This window comes from Dipodomys merriami, unplaced genomic scaffold (assembly GCF_024711535.1).
Source record: "Dipodomys merriami isolate MVZ:Mamm:240054 unplaced genomic scaffold, mDipMer1.0.p SCAF_38, whole genome shotgun sequence".
NCBI lineage: Eukaryota > Metazoa > Chordata > Mammalia > Rodentia > Heteromyidae > Dipodomys > Dipodomys merriami.
In genome coordinates, this window is record NW_027205381.1 from 12,674,598 (window position 1) to 12,690,636 (window position 16,039).

At 37.7% G+C, this 16,039-nt stretch overlaps 1 protein-coding gene across 4 annotated transcripts in view; it reads right to left on the reverse strand.

Moving 5' to 3' along the window:
* Naalad2 (N-acetylated alpha-linked acidic dipeptidase 2) overlaps positions 1–9,177 on the reverse strand; it is a 43,686-nt gene extending 34,509 nt beyond the window's left edge. For 3 of the 4 annotated variants that reach the window (XM_069989550.1, XM_069989549.1, XM_069989548.1), the window contains exons 1-4: positions 9,004–9,137; positions 7,802–7,913; positions 3,199–3,385; positions 579–680 (exon numbers count right to left, since the gene is read on the reverse strand). In XM_069989550.1, the coding sequence (XP_069845651.1) occupies positions 579–680; positions 3,199–3,385; positions 7,802–7,913; positions 9,004–9,085 (483 nt within the window). In that variant the 5' untranslated portion in view covers positions 9,086–9,137. Of the gene's footprint in view, positions 1–578; positions 681–3,198; positions 3,386–7,801; positions 7,914–9,003 lie in introns of all 4 variants that reach the window. The other variant, XM_069989552.1, reaches the window with a different exon arrangement.
* Between the last annotated feature and the right edge of the window lie 6,862 nt (positions 9,178–16,039).

Here is a 16,039-nt window from a genome sequence, read left to right on the forward strand (position 1 = left end):
TGCAATTAGCTACCCAAAAAAGTAGGAAGTTGAGTGGTGGCTCAAATGGTAGAGTGCTAGCCCAGGCCCAAAGTGCCACAGGACTGATGTATGTGTGCATGTACATGTGCTCATGCACACACACACACATACACATGCCATTACAAATAAATCAACTATGTTTCATTTCCCACCATGATGTTAGTTGAAGAATTTTTGTGATATAACCTACTAAAACACATCTCTAAATTTATTTTTTAAAAAAACCTCAGATTACAAATAATGAAAAGAAGCTTAAAGGACATCTATAGTCCTTACTGAGTCAAAGGATGATTGTTTTGCTTTTTTTTTTTAACTTTCAGAATGTCATGTGCATCATTAGGAACTCTGTTTTCAGTGTATTTATCTACTTTTTTTGTAGTGTTCTATTTAAAAGAAATAGTTTCTACTTTGCAAAGGTGTTCACAGTATGGACATCAAACAATGGATGAGTACATTTAAGCTCCAATTAAAACTCTTTGGTTTAATTCCTCTACATAGTGTTTTACGCAACAAGGAAGATTTACAGATAATTAAACAGTGTTTTTTTAAAATTTTACCTCTGGCATGCCTTGGGGTGAGAAAGCGCTATAGGGTGGCACAATATTTGTAATGTTCTCATATCCATCTGGGGGTGGTTCAAGGTATGATGTTTTGAAAATCTAGCAAGAATTGAAGTCAAGTTAGAGAAAAACATTCCAACTTGTTATTAAGGTGTAACTCATCTTGCCCCAAGATTAAACATAACACTGAGATGAAATATACTGGAACTAGGAACTAAAATTGACTAGGTAAATCCCAGTGAAACAAATGAAATAATAATCATGATTATTATCTTAAAAAATAACATGGATTATTGTAAGTATACCACTTTAGGTAACTAAAGTCCATTATAAAATGTAAAAATGGGGCTGGGAAGGTGGCTCAGTGGTAGAGCGCTTGCCTTGCATGCTCGAGGCCCTAGGTTCGATTCCTCAGCACCACATAAGTCAAAAGAAAAAAGCCGGAAGTGGCGCTGTGGCTCAAGTGGTAGAGCCCTAGCCTTGAGCGGAAGAACTGAGGGACAGCCCCCAGGCCCAGAGTTCAGGCCCCACGACCGGACCCAAAATAAATAAATAAATAAATAAAATGTAAAAATGGAACTGGGCATGAGAGCACATGCCTGTAATCCCAGTACTTGTAAAGCAGATGATCACAAGAGAAGAATTACAAATTTCAAGTTAGTCTGACCTGGAAAGTGAGACAAAACAAGAAATGAGAAAACAGGGAATTAAGGGAGGCATTCTTAGGCTGAGGATGTAGGTCAGTGCTATAGAGCATACCTAGTATATATACAGCCCTTGGTTCGATCTTCAGCACTACAAATAAACAAACATGGAGGCCTTGTGGTTTCCTTGACTATGGCTTCTAAACTTTCTTTTTCAGTATTTTCCCATTTTTTTTATTCCTGGCTTATACTTGGCTTTAGATATCTCCTCCCTGTGAGACTTCATTGACTATCAAAATTTTGCAAATATCTAATAGGCTTTTGATGTCTAACATTTCACACTCATATATTTAAGAGCCTGATAAGTACTTAGTTTTGATGTTCAAACTCAACATACTAAAGCTGCTTTTTAAAATCTCTTATCACCCTTAGATCAGCATCTGATTCTGCACACTTGTCTGTATAACCACCTCAGAGTGTCTCTTGAAACATTTTTCTTTTTTTTGGGTCCAGTCGTGGGGCCTGAACTCTGGGCCTGGGCGCTGTCCCTCAGCTCTTCAGCTCAAGGCTAGTGCTCTACCATTTGAGCCACAGAGCCACTTCTGGATTTTTTCTTTTTGCTTATGTGGTACTGAGGAATTGAACCCAGGGCCTCATGCATGCAAAGCAAGTGCTCTACCACTGAGTCACCTTTCCAGCCCTCTTGAAACATTTTTACTTCACTCTGATCTCTTTCTTCTTATAGTCCATCTTGCTAATATACTTCCTGCTTCCCAAATTCATCCTTCATTCTTCTCCCTGATAACATTTTAATTTAGGACTTCAACTATCACTTGAACTTTTGTCTTCAGAAAAAAACTTAAATTTCTTTCCTAGTCTAGGTATAATCTACAGACTTTCCATGCATAACACTGAAGTGCTTTTCTAGACACATGGTTCCCGGGCTTAGGACTTTTCATCAGGTCCTTACACCTGAAATTATGGTCTAAGCTACTCATCTCCAGGACATAGCAACTGGTTTATTCCTCAACAGAGCCCAGTTTGTATTCTATATTATTGAAATACAAAAATTCTTAATTTTCCCCAATAAGACTAAATGATTATGTCTTCATACCTTTGCCAGTATTTTCTTGTTTATATTTCTCTTACCTTGTTTTGTTTTTTCACATTGTTATTCCCTTAAGCTCTTTATTTTTGTTTGTGTGTATTTTTTATTGTAAAAATACTGTATAGAGGGGTTACAGTTACATGAGTAAGGCAATGAGTACATTTCCTATCAAGCATTGTTACCTCCTCTTTTGTTTTTCCCTTACCATCGATCGGTTCCTTCCCTATCACCCCAACACCTCGCTCCCCTTTCCGAAGTTGTAAAGTTTGTTTTTAACACAGTGTCTTGTACATCTCACTGTTACAATGGTTCAACCTATATCCCTATTTCAGCATTTTGTTATTTCCCTTTCCTTCCCAAATCAGAAAAATGTATATACAAGATGCAGGGCACCAGAATCAAATACAGTGAAAACAGTAAAAAACCATGGGGGAGGGACATACAAAAGAAACAAAAAAATCACATGGTACATTATAAATACATTAAAAACAACAGCATCCCTTAAGCTCTCTTTGGAAGATTTCCCTACTGGGCTCTCCAAAAGGGCTTAATTACCCATTTTTCTGTTGATACAGAGCCTCAGTTATTTTCCTCATAGCATTTACTCTACTTATTTAAGATGATGTATCCAATTGTCCTCATCACCTTGCTTGGGCAAAGGATCTGTGTCCTAATCTTCATGCTGGCCCAAAGACCTACCACCAGGCCTAACATATAGTAAGCACTAAATAACTTACAACTAACTTCATTAAAGATATAAGTTCTATTACACTAGTAACAATTTTCTCTTTTTACTTTTTGCTTCATTTTAATCCAAAAGTGGGGGATTATAAAATATAGAAAGGCACCAACAATTGTACATCACCTCAGTTCCACGTTTATCCACAATTGATATATAATTAGCATTTGTTTCATTGGGATAAGAAAGAAGAACATCATAATGAACCAAATTGGCTGAATCCAGTCCAAATCTCTTCCATTGCATCTGGATTTCCTTGGCAAGAAGTAAATTTTGTTTTGTTCCTGCCAGATGTGGAAGTTTTGTAAAAGAACTGAAAAACAGAAAAAAAAAAAACAAGTATGAATGAAAGAATACATTCAATTATTATCTAAGAATTACTCTAGATAAACTGTCCTTAGCCATGATCAAATGCTATGAAAATTGTATATAAAAAGCTATAAAAATCCAATTAGACATATTGATTACCAATTAGACATATTGATTACTATTTTTCCTTCCTTCCTTCCTTCCTTCCTTCCTTCCTTCCTTCCTTCCTTCCTTCCTTCCTTCCTTCCTTTCGTCTCCTTCTCTCCTTTCCTTCCTCTCCTCCTTTTCCCTCTTGTCCCACTGCTTTCTTTCTGCAGTGCTAAACACTGAATTCAGTGCCCAGCATAACACATATAACCTAAATTATTAGTTGTGCTGATTTTAAATTAAGTATGTACAGCTAAAGTTTTCATATTATGCTCTTTCAAAAAAGAACACATTTCATGGTAAACATAATTTTCAAAGGACCCTGGAAAAAGTCTCACCAGTGATATACCTTCTTAGTGCTTATCAGTAAATGGAGGATATTTAGGGAAGGGAGATGTTAATGTTTGCCAGAAAACAGTAACGTGCTTCTATGTTTGGCTTAAATACGTTTATTTTCTTGCTTCCAGTATTGGGGCTCAGTGCCTCAAGCTCTCAGCTAGCTTGCTTGCTTGCGCACAGCTGATGATCTACAACTTGAACCACACCTCAAGTCTAGCATTTTGCTGGTTAATTGGAGATAAGGTCTTGCTAATTCTTCTGTTAAGCCTGGTTTCAAACTTCAACTCTCCAGGACTCATCCTCTTGCATAGCTAGGGTTATAGGCATGACTCACCAGCACCTGGCATTTGGCTTAATTATTTTAATCACTGACTTTATTGTGTATGTAGTTGTTCTTTTATCTTGTTCAAATTAAAGTCTGTGCATTTTTATTTTTACATTATACATAGCTTAGCTCTTATCTATTACTCAGACAATATAGATTTGTTGAACAGAAGTTGGCTAATGCTTTCTTGTTTGGTGTAACTGAGTTATAGCATTTAAGTGACTTCATAGATATTTCTTAGAGATATTGATTTTCCTTTGGGTACACAATACATTGAAATGATTTCCTACCTGTGACAGTAGAACATTAACAAATACTTTTGTAAATTGGTTTTCAAATTATCCAGAAGACTGGTTTTGGTTAAACCTACATGACAGTAAAGGTGAACTGACATTTATTAAAATCGTATTGTATACTGAGCACACTGATGCCACTTTCATATGTGTTGCCTCATTCAATCTCATAAGCCTTTCTTTGTCCATATTCTGCAAACTCAAAAACTGAGAAAGGAGTAGAAAAACTTAGTCTTGAAGTAAAGTGATGTTTCTTGACAATTCGTCTGGTCTTATTTTCCAGTTACTCAAAATGCTTATGAAGCTCTATACATTCTACCTTATAAGTTCATACTCAGCCAGGCATGATGCTGCCCATAAATTCTAAGTATTTGAGAGGCAGAAGAAGGAGGAACTGATGTTTGTGGTCAGGTGTATAAAGGTAATAGTGAGACCCTGTTTCAAAAATAAAACACCAACAAAAGTAAAGACTGAGGGTGTAGCCCAACTAGTAAAGGGCTTGTATAACATGGACAAGTCTCTGGTTTCAGTCCCCAGAACTGCAACACATGAATGAATAAGAAAACAGATAAAAGATAGATGTATGGATGATGGACAATAGATGGATGGATAAATAGATAGATGAAAGATAAATAGATTTCATATTCCAACAGCCCTCTTATGTCTGGTCCATCTTTCCACTTTTTCAGCTTCATTTTCTACTGCTCTCCTGATAAATTGCTCTGCTCTATTTTATTGTTTTATTTTTATTCTCCTCTTGGAAGAATTATGCCATTCCCCCAAGAACTTGAAGCCTTTGCACAAAGCCTTCTTTCACACAGAAACATCGCCTCATCAACTTGAGTTTCCTTCACTCTTCCCCACCTGTAAACTATGAATAAACCAAAGACACTCTTCAGCTATCACCTTCTCTGTGTAGTTTTCTTTCTCAGTAACATTTAGTGAAAGCAGCAGGTTTCAGAGATTTGCTATCTTCCATATTTGTTTGTTTGCCAGTCCTGGGGCTTGAACTCAGGGTTTTGGGCACTGTCTTTGGGCTTCTTTTGCTCAAGGCTAGCATGCTACCACTTGAGCCACAGTGCCACATCCAGCTTTTTCTGTGTATGTGATACCGAGGAATCGAACCCAAGGCTTCATGTATGCTAGGCAAGCACTCTTTCACTATCCACCTTCTCAGCCCTCTTCCATATATGTTTAAAAATATTCAAATGGATTTGACAGAGTTATTTTATATCCACAGAAGAAAATAGACTGAAGCTGGGATATTTAATTTCTACTTAATATAACTAATTATTGATGTTTTTCTTAAATGGACAGCCAATCTTCTTATAATTAAGGAAAATACATTTCTTTAAATGAAGATGGGGATTTAACAATGAACTTTTGTTCTCTTGCTTCTTGTTTTTCAAAGAACTCACTACAATAAAAATAGGAGTGGCAGGAAAAAGAAAGAGCAGCAGAGGTCACCTGCCTTCACATCTGAGTTTCTTTTTGTGATCCAAGATATGCATCACCTATTAACTTGGTTAATGTTCAGGAGAAAAAAGTACAAACAAGAAGATTTATTCTTCTTGCATATATCTCTATTAACTGTGGAAAGCATTCAGAATTTGTCTCCCATTTCACTGGGAATAAAAGGTTGTACATTCCTTCCTAAACCAATCATTACCAGGATTCTTTTGTACCTTGGTTGAAAGGGTAGTTTGTTTAGTATGTTTGCTTAGTTTATTAAGTTTGTTTATTGTTTGTTTACACTGCTATAAAAACTTTCAAATCGTACATTTTACAGAAATGATGCCTATCTTATATAAATTACACACCAATAAAGCTGGAGGAGTGTTGTTTTTCCCTTATTTGTTTCTTTTTTATTGGCACTGCACTTGTTCTGCTTTGCTTGCTTAGCTGCCATCATTTCACTTGAGTTGTGCCTCCAGCCTGACTCTGTTGGTTATGTAAGTAGTGTACTTTACTAAAATGTTTATTATATTTTAGAGTGTATACATTGTACAGCAGTTGAGTTATGAAAGTGACACCTTTCTCAGAGCATCTGCAGACAGAAATAAATGTGAAAGTGACTACTTTCAAATGCAATCATGCATGGAATACCATATACTCTATGTGAAAAATGACCTATGTAACTTGTGGGCAGAGATGGGAAGGGAAGAGCAAACTAGGGTAAAGTTAAGGAAGGGTTGACTGTCCAAACAAAAAAGAAATGTAGTCATTATCTTTCTTATGAAATGGGAACCCCTCTGTACAACACCTCAATAATAATAAAATTAAAAATTAAAAAGTTCAGAAATGATGCCAGGCAGACACTGGTGACTCTTCTCTGTGTGTATTCCTAGCTTTTTAAGGATCCAAGGATCCGAGGATTGTGATTTCAAGCATCATAGGGAAGCAGCAATACGTAAGCAAGTGAGACCTCAAGATTGTGAGTTTAAGCCCCACACTGCCAAACTCCTTCCAACCCTCAAGTGAGAACAGAAGATTGTGCCAACTCCCTCCCCCTGCCCCCCAAAGAGTTTAAAAATATTTCCCTTGAATATGATTCTTTTTTAATCTTGGCAGCAGGAGACTTTGTACTGACTATTTTTGCTTTCATTCCACCCCAAATAAGCAACAAAATTATATTTGCAAGAGAAGAGAATATTTAACTAGGGGCAAAAATCTGGAACATTAATCTCCTTTCCACTAACTAAGTCTGCAACTTTCCAGCACTTTCTAACACAATGCAGTATATTAAAAAAAGAGGAAGAAAGAAAAAGAAAACAAAACATATTCCTGAGTAAATCCAAACTGTTAAGTGCATGGCTGATGAACAAAGAAGAGCACTGAGTTGCAGCACAAGATTACATGAAGTGGAAACATCTCACAATAAACCAAACAGATGAAGTTTTAGGGAGGAATTTCCAAAGTCTGTAACAGGCTACCATTTCAAAGTAGTCTGAAGAAACATTTAAAATGACCACAAATTAATGACTAGCATAATTTCACACAAAGAAGACTGACCAAATGGATAGAAACAGTTTTTATATATTTGACTGTACTGTATTTTAAACACTATTTTTTAAAAAAATAATCCAGCCAGAAGCCAATGGCTCATTCCTGAGGCTGGAATCTGAGAATTGAGGTTCAAGCCAGCCCAAGCAGGAAAGACTGTGAGCATCTTATCTCCAAATAACCACCAGAAAACTGGATGGTTCTATGTGTCAAAGTGCTAGAGCACTAGCCTTGAGCAAAAGGAGCTCAGGGACAGTGCCCAGGCCCTGAGTTCAAGACCCCAAAACCAACATATACAAAAATTCAAACTTACCTAAGGAATGCTTTAATGTTTTCGGCTTTCATTTCTGACAACAGTTTCCATTTTGTACTTTGATGATAGCGTGCTGAAGCAGTTGTTTTTTTGACAGGCTTAGTAAACCAGCCTAAGGGAAAAATAGACATACACACACACACACACACACACACACACACACACACACACACACACACACACACAATTGCTTTAGACACTGATAAATAAATGTAGACTGGAAAGAAAAAGAAAAGAAAAAGGCTGTAGTAAACAAATTCAGTCCAATGTAGAAATCTTTTAAATTCCAGTGTGTGACAACAGACTACTTGAGAGATGCACTTTCATTTGTTATATATTATGTATCTGCAGAAAAGCTTTTGTTCTCCTTCCCTGAGGTTTAAGGCAACCTTTTTTTTTAAATTTTTTCTTTTTCTTTTTCTTTTTTTTTTTTCTTTTGTGGGTCATAGGGCCTGAACTCTGGGCCTGGGCACTGTCCCTCAGCAATTCAGCTCAAGGATAGTGCTCTACCACTTGAGCAACAGAGCCACTTTCAGCTTTTTCTGCTTATGTGGTTCTGAGGAATCCAATCCAGGGCCTCATGCATAGGAGGCAAGCCTCTACCACTGAGCCACCTTCCCAGCCCCTGCTTTTGCTTTTGTTTTGACAGAGCTTCACCATAGGCCCCAGGCTGATGTGGAACTCAAGATTTTCCTGACTATTGTCGTGAGTCCTAGGCTGACAGGCATGCACTATCATACTCAGCTCAAAAACACTTATTTAGATTACAGTACTGTCTATATTTGTTGATAATTGGTTTCTTCTTTTGTTTTATTGTAAGGGAGAGTGTTGCTGATTGGACAAAGCTAGCTTGGGTCACTATGTGACAATGTGACCAGGCTATGAACTCATGAACTGCTCTCCTCAACCCTGATCAACAATTAACATTACATGGAAAAATTACCTGTTTCACCCTTCGTGGCAAGCCCTATATTGTGTGTTCCATCAGTCTCTAATAGTTGACTAAACTCAAAATAATATTTAGTAAGTTTGAATTTTGCTCACAGTGCATTCCATTTGTTTCTACTTGGGCTGAAATTCACAGTGGAAATTAAGCTGTTCTTGGAACCAGAATACCCTGCCCTCCCTTCAGCTTCAGGCTTTGTTTCCTAGCCGGGAAGACAGAGGCTGTTGGATCCCGGGAAGGCTTTCTGCTCACTTACCCACTGTAAAGCCCGCCAGAAAAAATGCCAGCGCTGCAGTCAAGCACATCCAAAGGTACAGCCGGCCCCTGGACTTCGCCATGGCTTCCTGGGCTCTGAGGTTGGAGTGCAGAATGAGGTTGCAAGCCTCTGGGCTGCAGAGGAGCAGAGAAAGTGGGTGATGATCTTATAGATGGCTACGGATTTGCACCGCCCAGGACCTTTGCAACGTCCGGCCCTCGCCCCTTCCCCCTCCTCGAGGTCCAGGGCCTGAAGAAAACAAGTGAGGGGAGAGAAAGAAAGCTCTTCAGAGCCAGGAACTGCTTACTTCCTTTTGGCGAGCGACTTCTTTTCTGTGAATCTTGCGGCTTTGGAGCAAAGTTGGCTGCAGAGCTGCTGCAAATGTTCCCAGCTGTTTCTAAACAATTCTATCATCTACTGCTACTTCCTTGTTACACCATTATTGAAATTTGGCTGCAGGATTAAATTATTTTCCTTCTCTGTGGGTTAGTTTGCTGTCAGAGTTGTGCCAATTTCTAAATGATCAGATTTTGGGGGGGTAAAGGGCGTATAGTTCCCTGGCTACTCCACTGTCATCTCAAGGAAACAGCAAAACAGATAGGGTAGAGTCCCTTGGTTACCCTGAAGAGAACAGACTGGAACCTACTCTGGGTTATTTACTATGGGATGTGTGACTTTAAAGGCCGCACAAACCTTTGACTCACTCCATTTTATGAAGCAATAGCTTTGACTTAAGTTACTCCATTTTGGGTATGAATGTCCAAAGAGAATAATTCTACATTTTATTTATGCAAGTAAATAACTACCAACTGGACAGGCTAATAAATAATTTAATGATACAAATAAAATACCATAATCTATAAAATTACTAAATGAAATTTAGAACATCTACTGCATTGTTGGTGGGAGTGTAAACTTTTTCAACCACTTCGAAAAGGAGTATGGAGGTTCTTCAAAAGACTCCACATAGAACTCTGCTATGACCCAGTAATCTCACTTTTGGGCATTTACCCAAACGATCACAAACAAGGTCGTACTAAGGCTACCAGTTTATTGCAGCATTATTTACCATAGCTAAGGTATGGAACCAACCCAGATGCCCCTCAGTAGATGAATGGATCAAAAAAAATGTGGTATATACACACAATGGAATTCTATGCCTCCACCAGAAAGAATGACATTGCCCCATTTGTTAGGAAATGGAAAGACTTGGAAGAAATTATATTAAGTGAAGTAAGCCAGGCCCAAAGAAACACCGGTCCCATGGTTTCCCTTATTTGCAATAACTAGCATATATCTGAGACAAGCAGCAGAAAGGGTCAGATAAGATGATGTTAGGTGAAATGAAGGTAAGGTAAGGCAAGGATCCAATGGTTTTTCTTTCTTGCAATTGTTTCTAGCATATTTGTAAGATGATTTCTTTGTTGCTTTGTATGTCCCTCCCCCACAGTATAACCCCTGCTTTCACTGTATTTGATGTTGGTATAATTTGTGGAGGGGAAGGGCAAAACCAAACCGTTTTAATAGGGATACAGGTGGACCTATTGCAACAATGAGATGTACAAGATGTTATGTTGAAAAATGAAGTTTACAACTCTGGTGCAGGGGGAGGAGGAAGATGGGGGGGATGGAAAGGGATGGGAAGGGGAAACAAAGGAGGAGGCAACAATGTTTGATAAGAAATGTACTCATTATCTTGCCCATGTAATTGTAACCCCTCTGTATGGTATTTTCACAATTAAAAAAAAAGAAATTTAGAACACATGGACCCATATCAAGCCTGCAATAGGAACTCCAGGCCCATGAGCTAATCAAACACATGAGACCCAGTGATTTGTGTGACTTCATCACCTGCATCATCTGAAAAGATAGGCTATGTTCTTAGCCCTGGGAAATAGCAATGCAAGTTGATTATCTGGAGACAAACTACCAACTATGATTTTGGGATTTCTGCTCAGCTTCACCCTTTACTTGAAGTGACCTACTCAATTGCCTGGAAATCACCTCCATGAATGAACCTAATTCTTTGAAAAAAAATTTTTAATTGTGAGAATACCATACAGAGGGGTTACAATTACATGGGCAAAGTAATGAGTACATTTCTTATCAAGCATTGTTGCCTCCTCCTTTGTTTCCCCTTCCCATCTCCTCCCTTTGCTGCCTCCCCCGAAAAGTTGTGAAGTTCATTTTTGACATAACATCTTGTACATCTCATTGTTGCAATGAGTCCACCTGTATCCCTATTTAAGCAATTTGTTTTTGCCCTTCCCCTCCACAAATTATACCAACATCAAATACAGTGGAAACAGGGGTTATATCATGGGGGAGGGACGTACAAAGCAACAAAGAAATATCTTATAAATATGTCAGAAACAATTCTGTGCTATGCACAGTGAACCATGACTCATTGCATCTCAGAGCAACTCTACATTTTGACAAAGTCATCAGTTTGGTGGCTCAGTTCCCTACTAGTGTCTTATCTGACCAACTTCAATACTTATTGCATCTTTATCTGCTCTTGTCTGAGGGCAAGATGTACAAAATAGTGTTCTGTTCCTTGTAATCAGAAGTCCTATGTCTACACATTTTATAAAAAGTGAAAACATGGGCTATACTGTGGGGGAAGAACATACAAGAGAAACAAAAAATCACATAGTACATTTTATATACATTAAAAACAATAGCAAGGGGCTGGGAAGGTGGCTCAGTGGTAGAGCGCTTGCCTTGCATGCATGAGGCCCTGGCTTCGATTCCTCAGCATCACATAAGCAAAAAGAAAAAAAGCTAGAAGTGGCACTGTGGCTCAAGTGGTAGAGCACTAGCCTTGAGCTGAAGAGCTGAGGGACAGCTCAGGCCCAGTGTTCAGGCCCCACGACCGGACCCAAAAAAAATAAATAAATAAAAATTAAAACAATAGCAAGAAAGAAAAAAACAAGTTGTGTCCCTATCTTGAGGTTCATTTCACTTAACATTATCTTATATGGTTATATGTACATAGCTTTTTTACCTTTTCTGCACTGTATTTGATGTAGGTGCCCTGCATCTTGTATATACATTTTTCTAATTTGGGGAGGGGAAGGGAAATAATAAAATGCTGAAACAAGGATACTAGTTGATGTATTGTAACAATGAGATGTACAAGACACTATGTTGAAAATGAACTTTACTATTTGAGGTGGGGGGAGGGAGGAAGATTCTAGTAGAGGTGGGAGGGAAGGGATGGTAGGGGAAAAACAAAGGAGGTAACAATGCTCCCTAGGAAATGTACTCATTACCTCACTCATGTAACTGTAACCCCTCTGTACACTATTTTTACAATAAAAAACTTCCAGGAATAAGGGGAAACAATAAAAAAAAGAAAAAAGGGAAATTTTAGCAATTAACAATTGACTTCTCCCATACAAACCAATTTTGTTGCCAAAGCAGAATTCCTGAATCCTTTGAATGCTTTATTCATACTTCTGTAATCTAATTATTATTGTGTACTTTGTGATCTGAGTGATATTAGCTTTTGAAATTGGAATATGGAGTGTTGCCAAAAATGTTACAAAGTAACTCACAGAAAAGGAAAAGAATTTAATCCTTGGAGCCAAATTTCAGTAATTCTTGAAAGGAGTGACAACTAACAATTTACTTTGCCCATACAAACCAAACCTAAGAAGTGTTTGCCAAATTAATGCCAATGGAATTTTGGATTTATTGCTATTCAATAAATGTTAGCATTATGGAAAGTCAAAAGCCTTTCTGACATAGTTTATTTTGACATCCCCATAACCTGAACTAGTGATCAAATTATTACAGTTCTGTTTCCACTCTTTTACTTGATTTTTCTACATACCTCACTCAAATAGATCAAATTAACTACTAGAAAGACTACTATTACAATACTACAAGCACTAGTAAGACTATATTACTAATAGTGTCCGTGTCTCGTTTTGTTTTGTTTTTGTGCCATTATTGGGGCTCAAACTCAGGGCTTTGAGTTCTGGCATAATTTTTTTCCCCTCAGGTTGGTGCGCTACCAGTTGAGCCATATCCCTCTCTATTTCCTGATGATAGGTTCTTAAGGAAAGTAATCTCCTTATCCTCTATTCTTACAGTGCGTTTCTTTTTTTTTTTTTTTTTTTTTTTTTTTTTTTTTTTGGGTCCGGTCATGGGGCCTGAACTCTGGGCCTGGGCGCTGTCCCTCAGCTCTTCAGCTCAAGGCTAGCGCTCTACCACTTGAGCCACAGCGCCACTTCCAGCTTTTTTCTTTTTGCTTATGTGGTGCTGAGGAATCGAACCCAGGGCCTCAGGCATGCAAGGCAAGCGCTCTACCACTGAGCCACCTTCCCAGCCCCAGTGCGTTTCTTTTTAAAGGTGGTTAGGCTTACAAAATAGTGTTCCCTGTAAATAGAATTCCTACATTCTCCCATGTTAGAAGAAAACGTTAGCAGTTAACAATTGACTTCTCCCATATAAACTCAAAGATTTGCAGCTGAAGCAGAATTACTGAGTGAACTTTGAATCAGAGTTACCACCTTTTAGGTTTTGACCAGCCTTTCCTGCAGTCTAGGGTCCTGATGGCCTGAGGTAGGGCACCCTTGCTTCTAATGTTACTAATGTATTTCTCTGAATGTAATTATCGATGGATACACTTAATAGTTTTCCTCCTAGAAAATGCATAGAATCTCTGAAAGTTAACTTTGAAACAAATATAATTATTGGAGACCAACTCCTGTTTGCTCTGGCTTTTGGAGATTTGAGAATTCTTTTTTTCCCCAGGCTTGCCTGGACTACAATCTTCTTCTCCACTTCAAAAATAGGATTGCAGCCGGGTGCTGGTGGTTTACGCCTGTCATCCTAGCTACTCAAGAGGCTGAGATCTGAGGATCAAGGTTCAAAGCCAGAGATTCTTATTGGAGATTCTTATCTCCAATAAACCACTAGAAAACCGGAAGCCTTGAGCTGAAGAGCTGAGGGACAGCGCCCAGGCCCAGAGTTCAAGCCCCACGGCCGACAAAAAAAAAAAAAAAGATTGCAAAGGTAAGGAACCTGCATCATCCTGAAACTAATGAGATTTTTTTTTAATGTTCCTTGGGTTTGAATTCAAGACATGGGCATTGTCCCTGGCCATTTTTGCACAAGGTGAGCACTTGAGCCACAGATTCACTTTCAGCTTTTTGGGTGGTTAATTGGGAAAGAGAGTTTCACAGACTTTCCTGCCTAGCCTGGCTTCAATCCAAGATCCTCAGATCACAACCTCTTGACTATGGAGGATTAAGGCATGAAACAACGAATTTTTAAATGTTTAAGCATCATTAAATATTATTCAACTAAAGATTTTTTTTGGGGGGGGGCTGGGGATGGATCTTGTACCTCTCAATGCTTTGTATTTCCAAAATATGTTCCCCCACAGACACTTAGCAAATTAGTAAATTAGGATTCAAATGTTGAGAAGGTGATATAATCATTGAGAAAGCCATACTCCTTGAACATAGTTTAAGAAACACTTCTAATTCTAAAACATATAGAATTATCTATTCTTGGTATTAATAAAAATTATACAGATGTTACTTTAACATTTGAGACAAGTATGCTCCATACACAAATAATACCAAATGTTATTTACATTGTATATAAACATGTTAAGAATTCATTATGTGATTTTCTAATTTCTAGATTCTTGGCTTTCTATCTGCTACCTACAGGATCTTTACTACTATTCTTTATGGCACATATCTAAAAGGTTTATTTTCAAGAGAGAAAGTAGAAACTAATGTCTATAATAAATAGCTTATTTGTGAAACTTCATTTTCCTTCTTCTGATCTAAATTTTAATAACTAATAGACATTTTACTAATAGAAGTTGTACATTTTAACAGTTTGCAAACTTAATTAATCTTCCCAAGTTAAAAAATAGATGATTGATTTAAACAACATTCAATAAGTGTCTGTAGCATGCTATACATTGTGAGTGATTCTGAGAGTGTAGTCTTTGCCCTTAATAAATCTAAGATGTATTGACATAGTAAATATTCAGTCAATATAATAAGTTCCAATATTATAAGACCAATATTACCTCCTATATGAATATGGCCGATGCCTCAATTGATGCCATCCACAATCTGTATCTTGACAATCCATTAGAAAACTCCAGCGAGCTTGTTCAAAAAGTCTTCGAGCCTGTTATTAATGTAGAATCCATAAGCATTCAAAATTCTGTCTTCATGCAGTTTATAATAGGAGGTTGCTATCAAATAATAGTTTCTAATTATTGGTGTCTTGGCCCATATTTGCATCTTATACAGCACACTAAATGAAGAAACATTGTTGATTTACGCTAAGCCCCTTCAATTTTTCCTTCAAAGTTCTAGCTCTAGTTCATGTCTCCAAGGCTAGAAACCAGTATGCTGCTTATGAGTTGAAGGCCAGACTCAGCTATAAAGTGAGGCTCTGCCTCAAAATTGAAATAAATAAGTTAAATAAGACAAACTTTTTTCTATTAGAAGATCAGTATTTCAATAAAGCAACCTGAACTGCTCTTGATTTTCTGAGCATCTAAAATGAGAAAACTCACAGTTTTCCACTGAATAAGTTAAACTTTTCATATATAATCCTTTACATTTTCCTCTCCTCCTATTATGGAAGAAACCACTTTGTAACTCCAAAATCCAAGTCCTTTCAAACAGATTATGGCTAAGTTTGAAATCAGGGTGGCATATAGGTACCAATAAAGCAGTGAATATGAGTGGCTTAGCAGAAATTCTAACACTCAAGTTTTTATAAAGAAAGAATAATATTTAGCTTGGCCATACGGTGATTAAGTATCTATTAAAGCCATAGTCTCACCTGCTGCTGTGTCACAAGCTTTATGTTTTGTTTGAAGATATTGCCTTATCTCCCTCCATCTGATAGCTATAACCTAGACATGCTCACTGCCATGCCTGTCATGTAGATACACATTATGCCATTAATGATGTCACAAGGTCACATCACTACAGAAATGACAACTTCCCCACATGATATGGGCATGCACCCAGCCATACTCACTTCC